This window comes from Centrocercus urophasianus, unplaced genomic scaffold (genome assembly GCF_019232065.1).
Source record: "Centrocercus urophasianus isolate 14NV4802_14NV808 unplaced genomic scaffold, USGS_Curo_1.0 seq_11, whole genome shotgun sequence".
NCBI classification, from domain to species: Eukaryota; Metazoa; Chordata; class Aves; order Galliformes; family Phasianidae; genus Centrocercus; species Centrocercus urophasianus.
In genome coordinates this window covers 19,591,779-19,616,885 of record NW_024884253.1, presented here as the reverse complement: position 1 = coordinate 19,616,885, position 25,107 = coordinate 19,591,779, and the positions used below count along the sequence as shown (strand labels likewise).

The 25,107-nt window shown below is 41.9% G+C and overlaps 1 protein-coding gene across 4 annotated transcripts in view; it reads right to left on the bottom strand.

Annotated features, from left to right (window-relative positions):
• Positions 1 to 462: 462 nt before the first annotated feature.
• The window catches only part of RNF19A (ring finger protein 19A, RBR E3 ubiquitin protein ligase), a 57,054-nt gene continuing 32,409 nt past the window's right edge, over positions 463 to 25,107 (bottom strand). For all 4 annotated transcript variants that reach the window (XM_042837864.1, XM_042837870.1, XM_042837855.1 and 1 more), the window contains exons 3-11: positions 19,890 to 20,637; positions 14,125 to 14,333; positions 12,111 to 12,255; positions 11,384 to 11,546; positions 6,859 to 6,973; positions 5,538 to 5,699; positions 4,246 to 4,459; positions 3,082 to 3,225; positions 463 to 2,707 (exon numbers count right to left, since the gene is read on the bottom strand). In XM_042837864.1, the coding sequence (XP_042693798.1) occupies positions 2,017 to 2,707; positions 3,082 to 3,225; positions 4,246 to 4,459; positions 5,538 to 5,699; positions 6,859 to 6,973; positions 11,384 to 11,546; positions 12,111 to 12,255; positions 14,125 to 14,333; positions 19,890 to 20,506 (2,460 nt within the window). In that variant the 5' untranslated portion in view covers positions 20,507 to 20,637 and the 3' untranslated portion in view covers positions 463 to 2,016. The remainder of the gene's footprint in view (positions 2,708 to 3,081; positions 3,226 to 4,245; positions 4,460 to 5,537; positions 5,700 to 6,858; positions 6,974 to 11,383; positions 11,547 to 12,110; positions 12,256 to 14,124; positions 14,334 to 19,889; positions 20,638 to 25,107) is intronic.

Genomic DNA, 25,107 nt, shown 5'->3' with positions numbered 1-25,107 from the left:
CTGTCTTCCTTGAGCTGGAGAGCCCAGAATGAGGCACAATAAAATGTTTAGTTAATGCTCATCCTATTTCAACACATCACTCATCAATAACAGAGTACTGTAACAAATAGAAAAAAAATATCCAGAATCAAGTGTGCACACACCCAAAAATGCCCAACTCAAACCTTCCCACTAAATTCAGAGTTCACACCTGCTTCCAATTCAGAGCATCCAATGACAGAACTGCCTCTGTGCCTCGCTGCCATTTCCAGGATACAGTCTGTTTCATTCATCCTCATTTCTATCCTCTCCTTAAGCATCCACCATTGGCAACGTTTCAAAACACCAGAGCCAAAGGCCACCAAACAAAACCAAATCTGGGGCAACAGAAGATGCCAGCAGTCGGAGCTGGACCGTGTGGAGAGCCGCCTGAGATCCGATGGGTTCCATAAGGCCGCCTGCATGCTGACAGGACCACTCAACTCAGTACTTAGACATTTATTTCAGATATGCAGTTTACACGCATATTACTGAGCAAAACTGAATTGCAAATATACAAATATGGTAACAAGCATTATCAAATGATGTAACTGGCACTAGTGTTATAAGCATTTAATGAAACTGGTGAGGATAAGTCATGGAAGAGAACTGCAGCACATGGCGTCTTCTTTTCATCCAACCCAACTCCCAGTAGCACCATAATGGCAATACATTGAACACAAGACAGAACATTGGTAACTGTTTTTCTGATATTCACAACTTTTTTTCCCCTCATTTTTTAGTGATTTACATAGCAAAAAGAAAAAAAACCAAAACATTGGACAGTGCAGGCGCTTTGGCCAATTTCAGCTTGTGTTTATCTATACATCTTCCATATGCAAAAGAAAAATAAGCCAGCATGTCCAGAAGCCATCGTGGCAGCGGGGCAGCCACTGCCCTGCACTCCGACTCTGGGACTGAAGATGCACGTCTTGCAAAGAGATGTCATGTAAAAGAAGTCATTCACGAAAGCCTGAGTGAGTCTTTGGTAGGCTAATACTTTGTTATCATACAGTTATCTACCAGTCATTTATTCGCTAGGATTCTCTTTTGTGATTGAAGGTGGCCAAAGAGGACATTCTGGAAAACACGACAGACAAATCCTCCAACGACCAGGCACTTCACACCCAGTCTTTTCCAAGGCACCAAGAATTGACGGGGCACCGCTTTTCCCCCTCACGAAAGGTGACTGCATCTGCTTTTCCACGATGCTCATAAATCACTGGATCATTATCTTACAGGTTTTACACAACGCAGAGCAGCCTTATCTGCCGCACGGTTGGTTGCATGAATAAATAAGTGACCCCACTGCTGTCCACAGGTGATGTCTCCATTCCACCACGCATTAAGTACCAATTTCTTCTAAGTGACGTAACACGCCACAGCCTCGCTCTAAGTGTGCACGCGAACGCTTCTGACACAGGGCCACATCACCTGGAGCTACACGATCCATTCCACATGCATTCCAAATACTGTGCCCAGTTATAAAACAAAAGATCACTATGGATATTCACTGCAGATTTCATACTGAAAGATGTTTGTAGAGGCCTCTGCAAAACTTCTGCTTCCCTTCGAGTTCACGCTAGAATGGTTTTAAGTCAGTAATGCTCAGCTAACACCCATTTATCCCACATCCCCTATTTTTTGAGCGAACAGTGCAGGATGTATTACTTATTTTAGCATTTATCATATCAAGAATTACCCAATTTTTTCTAAATACACCAAGTATACGCTTTCAAGCAAAGTTGTGGCAAAAATAAAAAACACGGACGTATTTGTACTGCTGTAATGCACTTGTTAAAGCCTTCATGTCCCTTCACATGGCTCTAAGATCCATATGAAGTATTCTGCCTTAACAGACAGGTATATAAAACGCAGCCGTATCAAAACCTTGCTTCTGCCGGTCACCTGAAGCCTACGGAAGCCGTCGCATGTAATTAAACCAGCTTTCAGACAGGGTTCATTAGTGGTAAATACGTTTTTGCAGCATTTTTTGGCTTAAATTTCAGTCTGAATAGCAGTGCTTAAATCCGCAGCACGTTGTGAATGGTTGTTGTTTGCTTCTTTCAGAGTTTCATCAACACCCGGACCTACATCTGTTGAAGATCCGTTAGTAATGCTTTCCTCAGCAATGTAACTCAGCTGCTGACCATCAGTGCCTGCGGCTGCTGCAACAGGCACCGGGAATCCGCTCGCCTGTGGAGAGTTTTCCAAGCGATCGTTTTCCACCTCGGGGAGAACACTGACTGTGGTAAAGCGAGTGTGATAGTCGCTGGAACCGTGGCTACAGGAAGTTTTCATACTTTCCATATCTGAGCAACTGAACTCAGAAAAATGACTCGAGTGAGAATCTGCTACGGATGGAATACTATCGCTAAGAGAGGGAGAGTCAAATTCACTGGAGTTTGTGCTTTGTTGTTCCAACAGCTGAGCATCCATGTCCTCTCTTGTCTCATTTATCTTCATGCTACTCTTCTTTCTCAGCTTACCTTTACATTTTTTTCCTGCTGTTGTTTCTTTGGACCACTTGGTGGCACTAGATTTACTTTCTGGCACACAGGCCGATGAACATGCAGCATTGCTCCGACCTGCAGCACTGCCATCATCAACACTGCTGCTTCCGCTGTTGTGTCTGAACTTGGCTGGCTTTGATTCAATATCCACTTGCACTTCCATGCTGTTGCCTTCCCTGCAACAAGAATGAACCTGGTGTAAGCAGTTATCTGAACCAAGCCAGGCGATACAGCAGGACAAACTCTTGCAGCTTTTCAAAATACACTGCAAAAGCAAGTGAGAGAAACGTCGCCCGTTTTGGAAAAAGCATTTAACCAAGTAAACAACCCAAAGAGAAGCAGACAGTCTGAAAATGAAACGCTTTACTGAGCTACAGAGATTGTTCTCCTCTTTGGAAGAAAGCTTGGCAAATACAAGCAATCACGTGTAATTCAATTTCTAACCAAAAAATTGTTTCTTTCTTCAAAGCTTTAACCAGAACTGCAGAGGCACGCTTACGGTATCCTTTAGTAAGCAAGGCTTAATCTTCTCTTTTCACATTTCTCTTACCTGTCCAAAGGGATATAGGAGTTGAGAATGGATCCTGCCATTGCTTTGGTACTGGCATTATCACTAACTGTTCCCAGGCTAACTGTGCCAGATTCCCCACTAAGGCTGTAGCGTTCTTTCTGCACATCTGCTTGTACTTCCAGCCTTGGAGAGAAAGAAAAAGAGCTGCATGAGCTGCTACTACAGTTAAAGCACCCTAGCTGAGAATTACTACCACCTTGTAAAGTTTCTCCACCAAACAATAGTAAGCACAGTTTCACAGTTAAAAACAAAATTAGATGAAATTGCCAACAAAGTAAAATGTTGCACACAAAACGGAGTTTCTGGGTTATTTCCTTCCTGAGAATTACAAAAATGAGTTCCAAGCTGAGCTACAATTCCTTTGCAGATAAGGTACCGTACTCCAGAAACAGAGAAAACAATCAAAAGGACACACAAATTCACAACAGTTCCCATGTTGACCCAGCTGCAAAATCATGACTTATCAGGACTTAACAGTCAGAGAACTGTGTTCTGTACTCTGCTTTGTTGTACTGTTGTCAACTTCAACAGAAATAACAGAAACTTGAAAACAGATAAACCGGGATCATAAGCTTCTTTCCAAACGCCTTCTTTATCTGTGTTCTGACAGTGAACTGGAAGTGTTTGCTTTGCTTTCTTCTCTCAGCACCTTCAAGATGAGGACAGGCGTACCTCAGCCAGCAGTCACAGCTCTAGACTAAGGAAGCTCTCTGTGCTACCTTGCCCTCCTTTTTCTACATAGCCTGGACCCACAAGCTATTTAAGAGAGGTGCTAAACACTGCTCATTTTCTTAAGGAGCAAATTCCTTCCAGAACCCCACACAATCATTTCCAGATACTCCCCGTCTCCTATGGACAGTAAGACCCCAATTCACAGCAGACCGAGGCAGGGCCAAGGTGTTCAGAAAGGGCAATTTTGTACTTGCAGACTTCTGAACAAGTCAGAACTCATGATGTCAGTGTGAGATGCACGCAGAGAGCTCCCTACTGAGAACACAGCTGTGTTAGGTGTGAGGTGCCCCTTGCGCATAGCAGGAGGGTTGAAACTAGACAATCACTACGGTGCTTTTCAACCCAGGCCATTCTATGATTCTACACCACATTCAGGGCTGGGTGCTATAGGTCAGGAAGAACAGCTCTTACCTGTTAAAGCAGCTAACCATTGCACTTCCCGAGAGACTGCCCGTGATACTGGCCCCAGCCAGCGCCATGGTGCTGGCCGTTTCACTCAGGTTGTCTCGAATGGCTCCTATCCTATCCATGTGGCTGCCGCTGGCACTCAAGCTGCCAGTCAGCCCGCCAACGCTTCCTTCGCCGATACTGGGGTTGTGACGCGCCTCTGCGACTGAAGTGGTATCTAAGACAGAAAGGAAGGAGAAGGGTTTATAAAATACAGTGACAAAAAGGTCACTGTCAAAGAAAACGAGACTCCTTTCTTGGAGTTGCTGTAATGGTTGTTATCAGACATGACATACCAGGGATATCCAAAAGTTGTCCAGGGGTGGGGCACGTAACGTGGAGTCAAGGATCACAGAAACCCAGTATCAAAGGATATCATCAAGTAATTAAATAAAAAAAAAGCAGCACCAGCAACTAAAGGCATTTAATCTTTCCCATTAGAGATAAAAAGAGCAAAGCTAGCAGCAAGCTTCTACAAACCTACAGTATTCTACAGTATTCTGAAAAAGCAGCACTGATTTTATCTTAAAATTTTTATCTATGGGATTGGCACTGCACAAGTCTGGTTCTGGTTCAGATTGGCAAATAAAGCTTTACTGCATCACTGCTTCGGATTAGTATTCTGATAAATGACTTTTAAAAGGGAGTACTTTTTTTTTTTTTCTTAAAAAAATGAACAAAATCATTTTTAACGTAAGATTACGTTGCAGATCCACTGTCCTGCATTTCTGCACTTTTGGCACCTTGTTGACCATTAGAAAGGAGGTGAAATGGCAGTGGGATCCTCAGATTGCTTTCAGTCATGCTGATCAAACTGCAACACCGGATCTAAGGAACTAAAGCGTGCCAACTTCAGAGAAAACTCAAAGAGTTGCTTCAGCAATTGAGTAAAAGGGACAATAATGTGGCAGCACTCTTTACTGCCTGAAAGTCACTTACTGGCATTTAACCTTGGTCAAGAATGAGAAAGCTGTCACCTTTCACTTAGTGCCGTGCAAAAAGCAGGACAACAGCTTACACAGAAATCAAACCACAAGACAGCTGACTGTCTTGCTCTATGTCCACGTGAGCAAATGCTGTTCTACAGCACAGCACAACATCAACACAGAAGCTTCCCTCTCATGTCAGAGCTCATCTTTTAGCACAGAGCAGAGACAGCCCTGACTGCACCATACCTCTCCCGCAAGTAAGTTCTCTGTGTATCTGAGGCTATCAAATGTAAGTCACAAAGTCCAGAAAATAAAACATCTTCTTACCTACAGCTGCATTTGTTCCACCAACATTTATATCATTTTCATCATCAAATTCTATCCTAACACCTTTTCCATTGCCTGCTGAAACACCACAGCCTCCACTTCGGCAGAGGGAGATGGGCACAACTCCATACACGTAGGCCAGCATGATAGGGACACCAATACCTGCAGAGGAAGGTACCACCTTGAGTTAACTAAATGCAACTCATATTTTGCACTCTCTTATGAAAGTGATTTCATAGAATGACGTTTACTTAGCATTTCAGGCTTCAAAGAAACTAGGAGAGAACAAAAGTAAGAAATACTGATATATCAAGTGAAGTGATAGCAAAACTACTTTCATTGGGCACAAGGGCCCTCTCTTAGAACTGAAAGGCAGAGAAGCATACATACTGCTGGGTGAATTACTACTTCCAATCTCTGTAACTTCTTTTACAGACAAAAAAAGAATATACTTAATATTCACATAAATTCAGTTGGACGTGGCATTCACTGAAGTCAGATGAGGCTTTGCTATTGATTTTATGGGACTCACCATCTTACTACTGTTGGATCTTTAGTATTTCCTGTATCATGCAGATTCCATCTAAGAATTTAATCATAAAATTTTACCTTAAATGTAAACAATTCTGGGGGGCAAGGAGAAGAGGGAAAACAGTGAAAGAAGCCACAGGCTAAAATGCATATATTGCGTGCACGTTTATCCCACCACTTTTAATGGACTGTGAAAGTTATTCCTTTGGTGTGTAAATTGCTGATGGAAGCCAACAGAAGGTACCAAAAATGGCAAAGCTGGCATCTTCTGAAAGAGCCAGGACAAACACAGACCCAATGCATGGCTCCTCAGTCTAACCAAAATGAAAGACTCCAGCCACATGAAGTCGCTGGTATTCTACTATAGTTTGTCACCTACTGTAATGTTAAATTTAAAATACTGTTTTTCTTCCGCGTTGAGGAAAATTTGATAGGAATTATTTAAATCATTAGAATACAGACAGACTCCGTGGCAAAAGCCTTGTCTTAGTTATTTAGAAGAAGCTCTACATATTTCAGTTTTAAGATGGATGACAACATCACAACTTCAATTTGCAAGATAAAAATAATTAGCTCTTCATTTTATGCCATGTTTCCCAATCCTCCATTCTACCCCAATAAATGTGTAACCATACTCCTTATGTGTTGTTTTTCATTTGTTTTATGTCAATTTCTGTACCTGCAAAAGGAAACCATAAAACTTATCTCAGCTGAGTGTTTCACTCATGAGTGCTTACGCAGCTCTGGTTGCAAGGTGTTACCAGTACACAAAATAATCATATTTGCTTACCTACAGTTACTGCAGCTACAACTGGAGAAACAATTACAGATAGGGTTACACCGCCTGCTATCGCCAGGTTCCTCTTGTGCTTTGAAATGTCTTTGCCTTCGTATCGATTGTGAATCTTGAAAGAAGAGGAAAATGGGTTTTTAGAGCATTACAATAATCAGTAATGCACTGCTGCAATGATGGAAAAACTGACATAATTTGGAATCCGTATCCTGCTCTCTTCCATACAGACTACATTCTATGCCATGATTTACACCTAAACCTATATCAAAAGAAGAAAATTCTTACATGTCTGATTTTAGGCAACTGTCTTTGAACTTAGAAGCCCTCCAATTCAGCTCCTAAGTGTTTAATTTCAGCCTCAAGAAAGCTAAATCACTAATAGCTTTGTTGCTGTTATTTGTTGAATCATGACTCTAGCTTACATGGTTGAGAAAAGTAAACAATTTTGAAGATCAAAGGATTGCCTCCTCCAAGCAAACTGACACTTCCCATTCCCTGTCATCTTTCCCCCAAACAATATGGAGTGAAATTTTCACAGATAATTAGACCTAAACACAGACTGAAACATCAGAGGCATGCAAATCTTGCAGTAAGACAGCCTTCACCAAACATAACCTAGAGGGAGGGAGAGTGAGAACTCCATTGCTCTGGCACCCTCTCATGACAAGCCAAGAGGAAGAGACTCTTTCAGCAAACCAGCATGTAGAACTGCGAAGTCTCAGATCAGAAGATGCTCCTCAGAAGGATCTGCTGACCAAAACCCTTACTGATGGTTTAAGTCTGCCATAACTCTGAAACACAACCATTTCAAACTCAACTGCAGCAAATCATGAATTTGGAAGGCCATCAAAAATCACTGCGTTACAGAGATTTCCTACTTCATTTTTATTTAATTCTAAGAAAGTGGCATTTTAGGCATAAGTGCTTCATCTGTCAGAACTCTTGGTTAAGACAAAATTACAAATGACCAGCAGGTCTCTATCTTAGTAGTTGGCATCATGCTAAGTTAATTTTCAGTATATCTAAGGAAGAGCAAAGAACAACAACAAGCGGATAATCACAGTATTATTGTTATTATTTTTACATCAAACTGCCATTGCAACAAGAGTAACAACACGAGTAGAACTTTATGGAAGTTTTATAATGTGTTGTGCTCTGTAAATCAAATGTTAAATTTGCTAGGATAGTTCTCATGCTGGAATCAAATAAGAACTTGCATTTGTTCAGGCAAGACAGGCAAGGAAAAGGAAAACACTGTCATTCTACATAAAGAGAATGCATGTACTTGCTCTGGAGTACATTATACAGAGAACAACATGGAGTGAGGGAGCATGTGAGTGTGGAACATACCTGGAAAGCCTGTAGGCAGTAGTTTAGCAAGAAAAAAAATGAATACTCTCACAGTATGAGTGCTCCATGTAGGAGTTACAAATCCAGGAAGACTTGGTGTTAAGGGGCTCCATAAGCCATCAGCAGGATCCTTGCCAATACTAAATTTTTCTATTGTGGGCAATTTTACCCAAACAAAAGGAACACATCAGAAAAAGAATCCATAAGTGGTCTGGATTTCTTAAAAAACACAGAGTAACAACTCTGTGTCTGGGAAGACCATGGAACAGATCCTCCTGGAAGAGATGTTACAGCACATGCGGGATGAGCAGGTGATCTGAGACAGCCAGCATGGCTTCACAAAGGTAAGGTTATGCCTGACCAATCTAATGGCCTTCTCTGATGGAGTGGTGGCATCGATGGACAAAGGAAAGGAGACCAATGTCATCTACCTGGACTTGTGCAAGGCCTTTGACATGATCCCCCACCACATCTTTATCTCTTAATTGGAGAGACATGGATTTGAATGGTGGACTGTTTGGTGGATAAGGAACTGGTTGGAAGGTCACACCAGAGGACTGTGGACTCCAGGTGAGGTTGTTGATAAGTGGTGTCCCTCAGGGGTCCATCTTGTGTCCGGTACTCTTCAAGATCTTTATCAGTGACTTAGATGATGGGACTGAGAGCACCCTCAGCAAGTTTGCTGATGACACCAAGCTGAGCAGTGCAGTTGATACAGCAGAAGGAAGGGATGCCATTCAGAGGCACCTTGATAAACTCAAAAGCTGGGCCCACAGGAACCTAATGAGGATCAACAAAGCAAAATGCAAGGTTCTGAACTTGGGCCAGGGTAATCCCAGACACCTATACAGACTGGGAGAAGAACTCCTTGAGAGTAGCCCTGCTGGGGACTTAGGGGTTCTGGTTGATGGAAAACTTAACATGAGCCAGCAGTGTGCACTGGCCAGCTGGCAGCCAGGAAGACCAGCAAGAACAGAAGTCGCCAGCAAGGCAAGGGAGGTGATGGTCCATCTCCATTTTGCCCTCATGAGGCAAGTCTGGAGCCTCCAACATAGGAAACACATGGAGCTTTTGGAGAGGGTCCAGAAGAGGGCCACAAAGATGTTCCAAGGATTGGAGCACAACTCCTATAAAGAGAGGCTGAAGAAACTGGACTTGTTCAGCCTGGAAAAGAGTACAGAGAGATCTCAGTGTGGACTTCCAATATTTAAAAAGAGTTTATAAACAGGAGGGAAGCCAACTTTTTACGCAGATTGATAGTGACAGGACAACAGGGAGTTGGTTTTAAACTAATGGAGAGGAGATTTAGATTAGATATCAAGGGAAAGTTTTGTACTGAGAGAGTGATGAGGTGCTGGCACGGGCTGCCCAGAGAGGCTGTGGATGCCTCGTCTCTGGAGGTGTTTAAGGCCAAGCTGGATGGGTCACTGGCCAATCTGATCTAGTACTTGTTCTAGCAGCTGGCAACCCTGCCTATGTCAGAGGGGCTGGGACTTGATGATACCTAAGGTCCCTTCCAATCCAAGCCATTCTCTGATTCTGTGGACATTGGTAAGAGACTTCAGAATTCAGAGCAAAGAATGCTCAAATAAAAACATTAGGCCAAAATAAGAGAGATTTCAATACCAGCAGAAAAGTGGTAGGTTACCAGATGCATATCTATAAAAATGAGTGAGAATGAGTGCTTCCTTGCAGAAGCTATAGCAAGACAAGCACAAACTCTCCCAGTGCAGAAGAAAATGTTGCAGAAGAACAAAATAGCTTCCTCTACTGAAGTAGTAGTGTTAAAAAATGGAAAGTAGGTCAGATTACTTTCAATGGGTACAAAGGAACAGCATGAGGGTGTCAAGACAAAAATCTGAAAGGTTAAAATAGAGGAGACAAAAAAGGAAAGGACAAAGCTAACAGGAAGTTATTCTACAAGAACAATGCCAGCAAGAGGAAGACAAAAATCAATTTGCTATTTAACAGAAAGTAAAGACAGCCAGCAGATTAAACTAGAGGCCTGTTCCATTCTTTTTTCCTTCAGATGTCACCAAAGATTTACTGTGAGCCAGGTGACCGATGACAAAGGAGTGAGATCTGTAGGAAAACAGCAGGTTAGAGCACAGTGACAAGAGCTGATCTGAAAAAGGAGGCCCAACTTCAGAGCCACTAAGAATAGATTTCTGAAAAACATTATTCATAGAGTATCTCTGAGGGGAAAAAAGAAAACTGGAAAAAGTTAAACTGCAATGATAACTTTTTTTTAAAAAAGGTACAAAACAAGGATCTGTGGAATTAAAGGCCAATGAATGAAACTTCAATTTCCCAAAAACCAGCAGCTTAAGAGACACCAATGTAAAAGCAGGAAATAAAGAGAGCATAGATTTTTCAAGTGGAGATCACATCTTTTTTAATTTCTTTGGGGCAAGGATAACTGACCAAGATGATAGGGAGAAGCAGATGTCACACAGACTTGAAAGTTTTCTTACCAGCTCAACCTGGTTATAATGGCCAAGACGGAAAAATAGTTTAAAGAAGACAGCTATTATCTTCTAAGCTGACAGAAAACCATCAGATTTACCTATTACTCCCCAAACTGTAACTTCTCCCCCTGCTATCCCTTTCAAGAGATGTATTCAATATTTTCATTAACTTAGAAGACGAATGGAAGAAACCATCAATCTTTTCAGCGTTACAAAAATGCCAGAACTCATACTAGTCTTGAGAAACTGGGCCGAAAGAATTGGATGCATTACAATGGGTGCATGACTTACCTCAGGAGGAGAGCAAAGCATGACTACTGTGAAAATGGGTATGGGTTTTGTTGTACAAGACATCAAAATAGCACGGCGTTGAGAAAAAGACAAGTTACAGTTACACAAAGAGAATCACTCTTTCATTTAACTCAGCAGCATTAAAGCTCAGCTCTGTTGCTTTATAAAAAAAAAAAAAGGGATTCTTTTTTCCTTCCCTCTTTCTAAAGATTGTTCAGTTCTAATGGACACAATGGAAACTAGAGATTAAAATAACGACATAAAATGGCAAAATATAGAAATCCTTTTTCAGTGTGTTGTTCTACCTGTTTTGTGACTGACTACATAAAAGCACAACTGAAATCAGTCTTAAGTAATCTTTTCCCCAGCCCCCCTCTCCTGGTGAAGACGACCAGCTGAACACAGTATTTTACCTTCCGTCCCACATACACAGGAATTCCAATAATCATAGCAGGAATAGCAATGCCAGCTATCAATGCAATTCCAACAGGAGCTCCAACAAGTGTCCCTAGTTGCCACAGTATTTTCTTCTTACGACTCCATGGTTTCTTCCCCCAAAATGTGCAGCCTGATGGACTAAGACAGAAATAGGAAAACTGTAAAGAAATCGTAAGCAAATGGACATAACTACGCAGTACTTAGCTGCTAGCTAGTTACAGAACTATTGTTCTGGTATCTGTCACTGGAACCTCACTTCAGACTTTTGAGAGGCTTTACAGCAGATTTTGAAATGCAAAGGAAAGCACATTGCATGTTACCACACCCAGCCTGTGGTTCAGAGGTAATGTAACATAATCAGAGTTGCTGTGCAGCTTTATATGAACACAGTACAGCAGTATCAAGAGATCAGGAAGAATAGTGTCCATGCTCATCTATAACACACCAGTTGTTCTACAACATACACGCTGTACACACGCAACTTAGAAAAATATTTCTAATATATCTAATATCAGAACAACAGTGCCCTGACTTTTAAAGACTTGCACTGAAAACTAACTTAATTCTCAGATATAGACACTTCAACTTTGATGCTCTACTACAACAGGAAGAAAGCCAGACTTACAGCACACAGCAATGTACTTTTATATAACTTGAAACAATAAGTTACCAACCATACGGATCTTTTTTTCTTCAGCGTACCTTAAATAGTGTAAGTCTGAGATCTCTTTCATACAGAGCCAACAGAATTCACAGCCACAGACAGCACAGGTCATATGATTGCAGCTTCCATCATTCATTTTTATTATATAAGCAGCACAGCGTGGGCATGGCTTTATGTCATCAGCTGTTTAAAAATGAATATTAAGATCTTATCAGTTACTTGGGCAGATCAATTTAATCAACTACAGACAGATACTGGGAAAGCTGACTGAACCACCATCTACAAAAATTGAGGAAGTTTTCTGTACGGCTTGCATTACAAACCATGATTTGGCAATGACTGCTCTGACATCCATTTGTATTTGTAAGCCCTGGACCAAATAGCACTGATCAGGAATAAAATACACTGGTTCACATTCAAGTGATTCAATAGTTAATGCACATACTGTTTGAGGATCTTCTAGGCTTAATGCAATATATAGTAGAGCCAGACATTAAACATGTATGTTAAAACAGGACTGACAACATATCTTTCTAAATATAATCCTCTTTTACATTTCATGCTGTTATGAATCTTTTATCTGAATTCTGTCTCTACTGCATTATGTCGCCTTATCATAAATCCACCTCCTGTTCTACATTAGTTGCATTTCTTTGGTATCACTGTCCTCTTCTTGATTTCTCTTCACAGCAATACTTATTCCCTAGAAAAAACTATTGTAGGAAAGAAGAAAATTCCAGAGGTTTTCCTTGTTCTTACATCAAATATTTAAAAACGGTGGTTAAGCAGCTAGCTCTACCATCAGCAAATAAGAGGTCACTGAGCAACAGTGAAATACTTGTACAGTGACACAGTCACAGTCTTGATCTTTGCTCCTGCCTATCACTGGTCAGCATATGCACTTTGAGACAAGCTATTTATGCACAGCAGACGAAGTAACTTGCAGGTCCTTAGTGCAAAAGTCCCGGTCTCCTACCTCTGTGCTAATAGCTGCACAAAGGGAAAAGAGGGATATACCTTGTGCCTGATGTGAGGAATAACCAAAGAGGTGAGGAACCATCTACATGTACTGACTGCAGCGCAGTCAGGCAGTGAACAGCTGAAACAATGCACCAGCTGATCCCAGATAGGAAGAGACACACAACTTACAGGGCAGTAACTACATTGAGCACGGATGAGGTAGAGCTACTGGTGACCATGCTAGTAGGGACTGGAAGGAAAACAAAAAGGAGCTGGCATGCTAATTTATCTAAATTTTAAAATCCACCAGAAAACTAGAGCAAAATGCCAATTTCTAAGGCAAGACAGTGAGTTTGTTAACACAAGCCAGAACAATCAAGAAACTAAAGGCTCCCAGGGCTAGGGCTGGATTAGGGAATGACAGTTCTAACCACATTCAAACTGCAATAGACTCTTTCCCAAGACATGTACTGTGTTTCGGCCAGATGCAAAAGCTCCCAGGCAGATCAGAGCTGGGTGAAATCTGAAGACCATTCTTATCTATTTTTTTATTATCTTTTTTTTTGTTTGTTTGTTTTTTGGTTAAGTATAGCTTTTCAGAAGCTGGAATTGTTTGGTTTCTGATAGTCAAAGAGAGTAACATGTTACTGAAAAAGAGAAATTAGGTAACTCCTAGTGAACAGGGGCTAGCCTGCTCAAAAAGTGTCTCAAACAAAGCTGGCATCTGACAAATAGACTCTTTTGAAAACAGAAGATCAGGTGTTTGGGGGGTTTAATTTTGTTTTACAGTTTTACTACTAGCAGCCTTGTGAAAACACACACTTGCTTTGTATTAAGTTTCTCAGAATTCTTCAGCTACAAAGTAAGAAAGATGTCAGCATTTTTCAATTCTAAAAGTAGTCAGGTGCCCTGGCCAGAGAGTACTTCAAGTATTAACTTCAAAAATTTGAATTCAAACCTAAAAACGTATGTTTTCTGTTTCTGAAACACGAAGAAGTTATCATCTTCCAAGCTACTATTACGCCGTTTCAAAGTTAACTGTGCAATTACTAGGAAGGTATCTGACAGGCTCAGTATCCTAATCATACGTACCTGCTGCTCCAGACTCCTGGCTGTAACTGATAGACGAGGAACGGATTGTTCTCAGGCGCAGACTTTGAGCTCTCTCCTGGCGAGCAGCATCACAGGTCTGGTTCGGATGCCAAATCTGCTTACAGTGATAGCAGAACTCAGTTCCACAGCCTTCTCGTCCACATGTAAGTTTGGGACAGCTGGCACATCCAAACGCAATCACAGCATATCTTGAATGATCAAGAGGGGCAAAAGAGTTTTGTTAACAGAAGTGTCTTTCATCTACAGACCAAAGCTAAAAAGAGCTGCCAGAATAGCTGAAGCAACAAGGAAGGCTGTGGACACCAGGAGCTGCCAGCACAGGTTCCTTACCACCTCAATCTTTCACATGCATACTGCTACTACAGAAGATTATGACTGCACAGAAACACTGATCAATGCAACACTTTGTTCTCTCCAACCTTTTAATGGCTTCAGGTGGTACTGAATGTACGGAAAGTGCTGACTGCAGTACTGAGAAGTTGAAGCTCAGAAAGCAGCGATGATTTAGGAAAATGGGAGAACAAAACCAAAAAAGGTGTTCAAGCAACTATGAGAAAGTTACAGGTTCAGAAATGTCCCAGGCACTCTGGGCATGTCTAAGTGGGATTGTGTCTGTGACACAGGATGATCCCTACCACAGGAGCATCAGCTGTTACTCCCAAGGCAGCTGACCTGCTGCTCTGCAACAGTTTCTATTTTGCTTGTTGTTCCTAGCTTGAATGCTCTTCAAACTTTCAAGATATCAAAACAACAGAGTAAGTATTTTATAAAACAAAAGTTTCTCCATTGTTTTAAACGTTAATTTCTAACCAGAAATACATAAATAGATGCGAGTTTGGGACATCGTTACCAGCTTTACTCTGACAACACTAAAAACCAAAAAGCTCCCAAAGAGACTTACAAAACTGTTGTATTATTTTGTAATCAAATACAACCATCAGCAGCTGTATTCAACGATGCTGCTGCCACAAATCACAGCTGAAAATAATTCCTGCCACAGGTTTAAATGTTGAACTTCATATGATGAAGATACAGACACGTATTACAATTCACACTAGGTCTGGTCCTAAACAAATATATAAATACACAGATAGACATACATATGCACACACCTCTTAATTCCTCCAGTGTGATGTTTTCAATGCTTTGATTCAAGAGCTTTATTTTAAATAGAAATGCTATATCCCCTGCTGAGAATACTCAGAAGCACAGCTTAGCTCATACTAACAGCCCCTCTGAACAGACTAGCAGATCTGCAAGCACAGCACGGCTTAAGTCTACAGCTGTTCATAGGAAAGTTGCTTTACTGTAAAAAATTAAATTGTACATTATTAACAGATCCTTTCCCATATACAGCAGTTGCATAAAATTCATGTGAAATGTTTACTAATGTTACTAAAAAACTATTTCTGCACAAATTATTACCTGGCAAATGTAGCTATTTCAGTTTTGGAGCTGATAGGTCTGAAGCTTCACAAAGTCCTATTGGTTTCATTCATGAATTAAAACAGCAGGTGGGAGAACAAGCATTTTCAACCCCTAAGTTACAGATGCTGCAGCTACAAAAATTACACATGCTTGCATGTTCGCAAACATCCCCTGCTTTCCAAGTAAAAATGTGTTCAATAATTGTCAGACTCTTTCATACTGTTGCCAAGTTAATCAGCTCAATTTTCCCCAGTTACAGCAACTTGAGGAAATAATTGCTTTGTATGCACACAGAACAACTCTGATCCAAATATTTCTTCAACATAAAGGGATACAACAAAGACGTGCGCTGGGCCTGCGCTTGAGGCTACTGGGTGCAGCATTAGCACATCTGCATCCCACTGCTGACAAGGACAGGGCACATCCCTGATGGCACATCCCTTCTGGAGCTGATGCACCAGCAGACCTTCAGAAAGGAACTTTTCAGACCACAGCAAACCTTAGGTCACACTGTGCAAGAGTCCAGGCTTCAGCCGCATTCATTTCAAGAGCCAAACTCTGGGTAACAGCGAGTAAAAATAATGGGAGAAGAACAAGCAATTGCAGAAATGGTGTATGGTGAAGGAATGAAGAACTGTATTCTGCCCAATCCACTTCTTGCTTGAGAAAGATAGAATCTCAGGATTGCTGCTCTCTTCTAGTAACGTCAGCAATGTAATCTCTGAACAAAATCACTAAGTAATTCAGGCAGAATAAAGGACACAACACATCTGGAATACACATTCACTGCAGGCTTGTTAAAAAGGCATCTGACAACTCATATGCTGAAACAGAATCCCCAGAAATCTGAAGATTTGGAAGAAAGCCCAAAAGGTTTCCTCATCCGTTGTCCTTCCCATGGAAAGATCAGCTACTGGCCCACATCCCTATCAAGGCACTGCAGGCAGCTGCAGCTGGCCCACACACTGACCCTATGACACTCACCCCACTTCCCTCCTTTCCCACCCCACAGCCTCTTCCTCAGTTTGCACTCAACAGTTGTAGTTTTAATAAAAACAGTAGTTCTTCTGATAGAGACCATTTTTCACATGACGTTTCAGTATCTAAAGGGGGGCTGTAAGAAAGAAGGGGACAGACTCTTTAACAGGGTCTGTTTTGATAGGACGAGGAGAAATGGTTTCAAACAACAAGAGGGGAGATTTAGGCTGGATATAAAGAAAAGGATTTTTTTTTACAGTACAGTGGTGAGGCACTGGCACAGGTTGCCCAGAGAGGTGGTGGATGTTCTGTCTGTGGAAGTCAGGTTGAACAGGGCTCTGAGCACGTGATCTAGCTGTGATCATCTCTGTTCACTGCAGGGGAGTTGGACCAGATGACCTTTTAGGGTCCCTTCCAACTCAAACAATCATATGATTCTAAACCCTGAAACAATTACACCAGGTGTTTCATTGATGATAAGCAGATAAGCAGAATAAGCAGATAAGTGCTCCCATATATCATCTACTCAGTTCATTCTCTTACCTATTTGAACTGAAAATTATTACCAAGATGTACAACTTCAGGAAACACTGCTTCCCTCTGAACTTCTTACACCTCCCTCTCCTACTTTGGGATTAATTGCAAATTCAATAAATACATTCAATCCACCTCCTTCATGAAAACATTGATTCAAGCTAAGATCAGGTCAGCTACCATCACAAACATGCTGCAGTCTCCCAGAAACACACAGCACTAACAGAGAGAGAAGAAGAAAGCCCTCCATTTTAACTGGATATCGTGCAAACTGGCGGCAGTTGCTAAAGCAATTGGAGAAGTATGACTACTGCTGTACCGCAACTACCAGGGCAAACGTCTGCTGAAGTCTGTGCACACCCTAAGTGGCACGGGACCCTCACACAGCATTAGCATAAAAGCTGAATCATGTTTGATTCTCTAAACCTCCCCTCTGCACAATTCCTTCCTCTACCCTCTTCCTAACCGCTGCACCCTAAAAATCCCCAGTATTACTCTCCCACTGCTTCTCAATTCCCACCTCCTCCTGCATGCTGCTCCCAGCAGCCCTGGCTGCCAGCTGGACCAGAGGCCAAACTGAAAGCAAGATCTGCAGGATCCACACACAGCTTTTCTCTCACTGAAGGCATTATTGGTCGTCCTTCTTCTACTTGATTATTGTGGTGTCGCTTCTTTTTCCCCACAGAATTTAGTAATTGAATTATGCTGAAAGCTTTTTTCTTTCAATCCTGATTATATGTGATGAGAAAAATGGAGCTTACTCTGCTTTCCTCACATTCTTTTCTTTACAACCTCCTGCCTTATTCTCCACTTCATCAGAATTTTCTTGATAGGACAAGGGGGAATGGTTTTAATCTGAGACAGGGGAGGTTTAGGTCAGATATTAGGAGGAAGTTTTTCACACAGAGGGTGGTGACACACTGGAACAGGTTGCCCAAGGAGGTTGTGGATGCCCCATCCCTGGAGGCATTCAAGGCCAGGCTGGATGTGGCTCTGGGCAGCCTGGTCTGGTGGTTGGTGACCCTGCACACAGCAGGAGGTTGAAACCAAATTATCTTTGTGGTTCTTTTCAACCCAGGTCATCCTATGATTCTGTGATTCTTCATCAAACTATTTCAAAGTATTCAAGGGTCCCAAAAGCAACCACGAGGATGGGAGCAAGGCAAAACACAAGCACACAATCTCCTGTTTCTTTGGGACAACAATGATAAAGGTCATTCCTGTTGAGAAGTATCCAAAGATACATCTGTAAGAATTATCTTCACTGTCCCCAACTCTTTAAATAAACTTTGGATTTTCTTTAGACCAGAAAACTGACATGCAAAAAAACAAGCAAAGTCAAGTCTCCATTAAACTCCTCTGCACCTTCCTTTCTCAGCACTTTCTAACGTGACTGGAATCACTGAAACATGGTTTAACAGACAATGTACCCAAGTTCTTACATGCTTGGGTAAGACAAGTTTGTTCAGAATACCAAAACTTAGCGAATCCCAAGCAAAGCATCCTTCAAACAAGGCCATCCACTGTTTGTTTTCTTTGGCAGTATCAAAATATTAGGAGTAAGCTGCACTGGTCCACACAACTCTGTTACAAAGTCATGCACTCAATCTGTCTCTTAAGTCATTCTTCTCCTGTGCTCAGATGAAACCACAGCAGTGCCACCCATTCTGGTCCATTGGACCTGTGAAGCTAACACCTTTCCAGTCGCAAATCACATCTGATCCAAATTAGCAAATTATATTTCACTTCATAAAATTCTGCTTTCATACTATCTTAAATGTTTCTTACCATATGGTTACATTTTAAAGCCTTCTAAAGCACTCTGACCATTACCACCAGAATATTTAACTCATTTAATAGCCAATCTTGTTTAACTTGTTCTCTCTCAGCACTCCTCCCTTTCCATTTTCTTATCGCTCATTTGTGAGGCTTTAAAACAGAAATACCACGTTCTAATTTGTTTCAGCATGTGCTGCACATCCAAACTGCAGTCATGGCTACAACCTTTAGAAGTTACAGTAATGCAAAAGAATCTCTCTAAAAAAGCAACTTGCTGAAGAATGGGATTATGAGCCACCAGCAGCAGAGAAGCACAATGAGCTGCATGGCAGCACTGAGCCCACTCACGTCAGAATTCAGAATGGTTTCAGAACTGTTTGAGTTTTAAAGCAATGTTAACCATTATGCTCTTCAGATAATAAGCAGGAACAAACTGATGATTATCACACATCACAATCCCGCTGACAGGCAACAAGTGGTGTGTCAAGCAGCCACGAGACAGAAGCTAACTGAAGCTGGAGCTGGCTTTTTATAAGATCTTCAATCATATTTCATTGTTGTTTTTTTTTTTAAAAAAAAAAAAAAAAAAAAAAACCAAAAAAAACCAAAAACACAGAAATACCGTTTTCTCTTCCAAGAAAAATCCAAACAAATGGACTAATTCAAAACTACAGCCACCTGGTTGTCAACATTTTTTAGTCTGAGCTTTGTGCCCTTACCTTAACAGCACACCTGAAGTTTTTCCCTGCAGTGACACACAGCATCCACCTACCAATGCATTTCATTACATTATTGAAATTCTCTGTGCAGAACAAAGGAACACTACATGAGATAAAGCTGAGGGCTGGAGGGGGGGGTGTAGTGGGTTTATCTGTTATCTTTTTTAAAATGAAAAGTCCGCTTGCCACCCACTCATACAACACAACAAAATACTAAAGAAAGCAATTCACTTTTCAAAAAGTGTAATGCCATGCGTGTTATCCATTTATGCTCTCACTTTTTTGCAGGCACTGAGGAAAACATACCCGCAGTCTGGAGCTGGGCACCACCTACAATCAGGATCCGCAACTAGCCATCGCCTAAGCATAAACTCTTCGTATTTTTCCATCAAGATGTCATCATTCAATATCAAACGGATATCGTGAGGATTGAACCGCTCGGAGCACTCCGGACAGCTGATGTTAACTCTGCTCTCAGAAATTTCTATCCGGAGATACTGACGCAAGCAATCCACACAAGATCTATGGTGACAAGTCATTATCTCCGGGAACCTGTCCTTGGAGTGCCGCAAAAGGCACAAGGGGCATTCCATGAAGTCTCCGCTTGGCTTGCTGCTAGAGGTTGTTCCATTGTCGGAAGAGGTACATGTGGAGAAAATAGAGTTCTTGTCTGTACACATTTCTGAATGAATGCTTTCAATGCTTGCAATTCCGTCAACACCTCCATTCAGATCCCTAGATTTGCGTTTTGTGTCTTTTTTTCTCCGAAAAAGAGAGCCCAAGGAAATTCTTCTTTTCTTTGGTGCCTTTTTGACTGAAGGCAAACTCACAGAGGAAGCCGACGACTGGAGGTCCCGATCAGAGCCCATTTGCCGATTTAAACTCATGTCTAGATCACTCATCAGAAGTGGGTTAACTCTCATATACAAACCTAACCATTTTTAAGGATCAAAACAGAGTCAGATGTCCTAATATTATGTAATCCAGTATGGAAGTCGTCATGCAGAAAATTCACACGGATCTTTGTTTGCAGCAAATTCTTCAAAGGAATCCCCTACATTAGAAGAGAAAAAAGAAGAGAGAGATTAGAAGAACATTCATCACTTTTGGTTCTGAAAGATCGTGAGGCTCTAGTTATTCATATTACTACAATCTTCTCATCCAGTGTTTCTTTCTGTCTGCTTTTTCTACCCATTACATCCTTCTCATCTTAAGGAGTCTGAAAATTCCCTGGGGGCAAGGAACATCTTTATTCTTAAGTGGTGCTGAGAAGGCAACTTTACTCCCCTGCTCTCTAGGGATGTGCATGCATGTGTATAGAAATCACCATAATCCCTGGTGACAAGTAAATGTATAACCAGTTCTTACATAAAGCATGCTAACAAGCCGATAAGCATTGGAAACTTTATTTTCTCTACTTTATGTGTGATCAGGTCACATATAAGGTTAAATAAAATAAACTAAGAACTTCTGTGTGATTTGAATTCACTTAGGCAATCAGCAGAAAACAAGTCACTGTGGCTAAACAACTGATGATATTCTCAAATCCTAAGGGTTTGCACAGAAGCACACAGATGCATATTTAGATGTAAAGCACCAGAATATTTCAGGAAACAGAGCTGCAGTGTAACAGCAAACGCTGCTTTGCCATTCAATTTCCATACTGCAATTCAAGCAAAGACTAGAGTTAAGGTGACGACATTTGAATTTTTCATGATATTTAAAGTAAAACCCAGAACTTAAGAAAAAAAACGAACTCCCAGCACATACTAAGGTTCAGTTAATCTCCCTGTACAAGGCAAGGGCAAGGAACTTCTGCTGATGGAACAGCTCCAAGGAAAGAGGCAGAAAGATGTTCTCCAATTTTCCTGACAGAGGAGATTTCTACAACAAGTAGCAGATCAGTTCCAACCACAACCACCAACTCAGAGCAATACACAAGTATTGCCACTTCTTGGTAGCTTCACTGTACAAGAGGAGTTCTTAGCATTGTAACAGAAAGAAGCTGTTTCTCACTGGACATCAGCAGTGTGCATCTGGATGCCACACCTGCTGGCACCACTTTTCTCCTCGGCACTTCCCAGCTTATGCCCCTGGAAGGAGTGCTGTGGGTTTCCATGATTTCAATTCAGTATGACAGAATCAGACACTGGATGCTGTGTGCTGCACACCTGAGCCCTAACTCCAGGATGACTGAGCCAAGACACTGGAAGCAGCAATCCCCCTCCCCCCACTCAAGAAGGCACAGAAAAGGCTCCCAGGCAGCCCCCAGTCATTGCAGCCAAGCATAGCCAGATCTCTTTAGACCATGGTCAGTCAGGATGGTCACACTCATGCCACCTCTATGGGCAGCTGAACTGTACAGGGTGCTACCCACCACAGGTATCAGAATTTGAAAGAAAAGCACTACAGCACATACACTTCCTGGGTTTGTTAAAAGCAAGTCTTGTATTTCAGGTCACTCAGCCTTTTTTTTTTTTTTTTTTAAACTTAAAAAGGAAAAATTAAAAAGCCACTGAGTTCAGGAAAATCTCTGTGGAACACTCCCAAAAATTCGTATTTTTATTGCCAGGGTACATCTAAAATAAAGCCAATTTCAGGAACATAAACCTTCCCCTCCTAAGAGAACATCATCAGCCTAAAATCCAGCCAAAAGTAACCCCAGAACCCCAGGACAGCTGAGGCTGGCAGGGCCCTCTGTGCCCCTCTGGCCCACCTCTGTTCCAGCAGGGACACCCAGAGCAGGGGGCCCAGGCCCATGGCCAGGCAGCTCCTGAACATCCCCAAGGAGGAGACCCCACAGGCTTCCTGGGAGTCTCCCTGCCACAGAATGGGCCTCCTCTTCTCCAGACTGAGCAATCCCAAGTTCCCTCAGCCGCTACCCCTAAGACTTGTGCTCCAGACCCTTCACAGCTTCATTGCCCTTCTCTGGACACCCTCCAAGATCCCAGTGTCCTTTCCGTACTGAGTGGTCCTGCTGGCTGTGCTATTTCTGGTACAAGCCAGGATGCCATTGGCCTTCTTGGCCACCCAGGTACACTGCTCGCTCATGTTCAGACAGCTGTCAACTAACACCCTCAGATCCTTTTCCTCTATGCAGCTTTCCAGCCAATCTGTCCCAGCCTATAGCTACGTTGTTGTGACCAAAGTGCAGAACCCTACACTTGGTCTTGTTGAACTGAGGCAATTGGCCTCAGCCCAGTGATCCAGCCTGTCCAGATACCTCTGTAGGGCCTTTCTTCCCTTAGATCAGTGCTTTCTCCCCACTTGGTATCATCTACAAGCTTAGTGAGAGTGCACTCAACTCCCTCATCCAAATCATCAATAAATATATTAAATAGGATCAGCCCCAATACTGACCCCAAGGGACAAACACTAGTGACTAGAGTCACCAGCTGGATTTCACTCTACCCTCACTCTCCCGGCCCAGCCCTCTAGCCACTTTTATATCCACAGAAGTGTACATCTGTCTAAGCCACAACCTGCCAGCTTCTGCAGGAGTATGCTGAGAGAGACAGATTCAAATAGGATTTGGTTTAGTGATATGGTTTAGTGCTAGTGGTGGCAGTGGTGATGAGCAGATGGTTGGACTAGATGATCTTGTAGGTCATTTCCAACCTTGTGATTCTATGATTCTATGAAAGGCCTTACTGACGTGTAGGTAGACTACATCCACAGCCTTTCCCCCATCCACTAAGTGAGCTGCCTTCTCACAGAAGCAGATGAGGTTGGTCAAGTGGGACATGCCTTTCACAAACCCACGCTGGCTACATTGTCCCACACGTGTTATCAAATTGAACTCAGCATTCCCACTACATCCAATAAAGGATGGAGATTCAACTTTTGACATGCCTCCTGTTGCCTTTAAGGCTTCCTTCTTGAGGAACCTCCAGCTTTTCTGGACCCCTCTGCACTTCAGGACTGTCTCACGAGGGACTCCTCCCAGCCAATGTCCAAAACTGCCCAAAAGGATAAAAGGGAATAATCTTTTGTATAGAATATTGACATTATATCATAGATACTGTTTGCAGCTGGTAGGTAGTGTTTGAAATACACTAAAGATGCATAAATCATAGCCTAATGCCTTTGATAAATTCCATTTGTTTGTCTAGAAGAGCACAAATACACTTAAAAGCATGATTATAACTATGTCATAACTACTTAGTAACGTGCTGGTACTACCAGGACAGTGGAAAATACCATCCTCATCAAGCCAGGAGAATCCATGAAAGACAGTAACAGAAATCAAAGCATTTATTTCAAGCAAGGTGGTGGTGTTTGCTTTTTTTTCCTGAACCAAAGTAGAAAAAAAACAGAGTAACCTAACCAAGTCTATAACTATGACCATTCCCCCTTCCTTTTCTCTGGGGAGGAAAGAATGCACATTATAGCCATCTCTGCCAGTTCCAAAAGATGTACAAAAATCAAGAAATAGCAGTTCTAGTGGTTAAATAGATGTTCATTTTTATTTTTTAAATAAACAGATTCTCCCATGCTCTTCTCCCATGCTTGGCTGGACTCGATGATTTCTGGAGGTCCCTTCCAACCCCTATGATTCTGAGATTCTGTGATATGCTCTAAAGAAGCCACTAAGTCCTACAGTTCTCTTTGCATAGAGAGATCCAATAAGCAGTCTCTCATGCTCTTCTAAAGAAGGCTGAAATTCTGTCAGGAATACTGAACCGAGAAGCTGCCAGATACTTTGAGACAAGCATCAATTATTCTCTCTAGATTCAAGTGCACAAGGTTAGTTGAAAAATCCATATTCTTCCCTATGCAGTAATTCTGGATTGTCATTTTTAGTAGCATTTGAAGATGACTGCTGAAAAGACACTGCAAATGATCTATTACAGAGAAAAATGAAGACAAATCTTACAATGCTAATTACAGTCAGAGCTGAACAGAAGCACAAAAGCCTTGCTGGCGTAATATGGAGCCCTTGACAGCTCTCATGCTATCCAACCCAACACAGCATCTGCATATTTTTGCTGACAGAAGAAAGAAAAGTATTTCATTCTGTACAGCATGAGAACACAATGCCTGCATTATTCCAGTAACAACGAGCCCATACGGAATAGATACACTGTGTGAAAAGTCGAGCTGTGAAATCAAAAGACTTCAAAGGAGCTGAGATGCTCAGTTAGGATGACAGCTATCAGTAACCTGACTCTGAGCAGCAGCATTCATTCCAAATTCTGTGCCACTCTCCCTGACCTGTATATACAAGCAATTATGGGAAAGGGATTAAGAAACACGCAACTCCTAGAATGTAAGTTCACCACTGTCTTCAACACTTCCTCAAAACACTTAACAAATTACATAAAAACATGTTTCTGGCCTCCTGCCATGCTTAAAACCCTACCACAAATCAAGACTCCAGCAGTTCTTTGTGTTCTTCTCATGCCACAGACCACCACAAGTCAACTTTGCACAGCACAGAAACACCTTCTAACTTGAAGATTTCCATAAGCACAAATGACCCTTATTGACATAACTCGTTTATAGACGTAACTCAGCACTTATT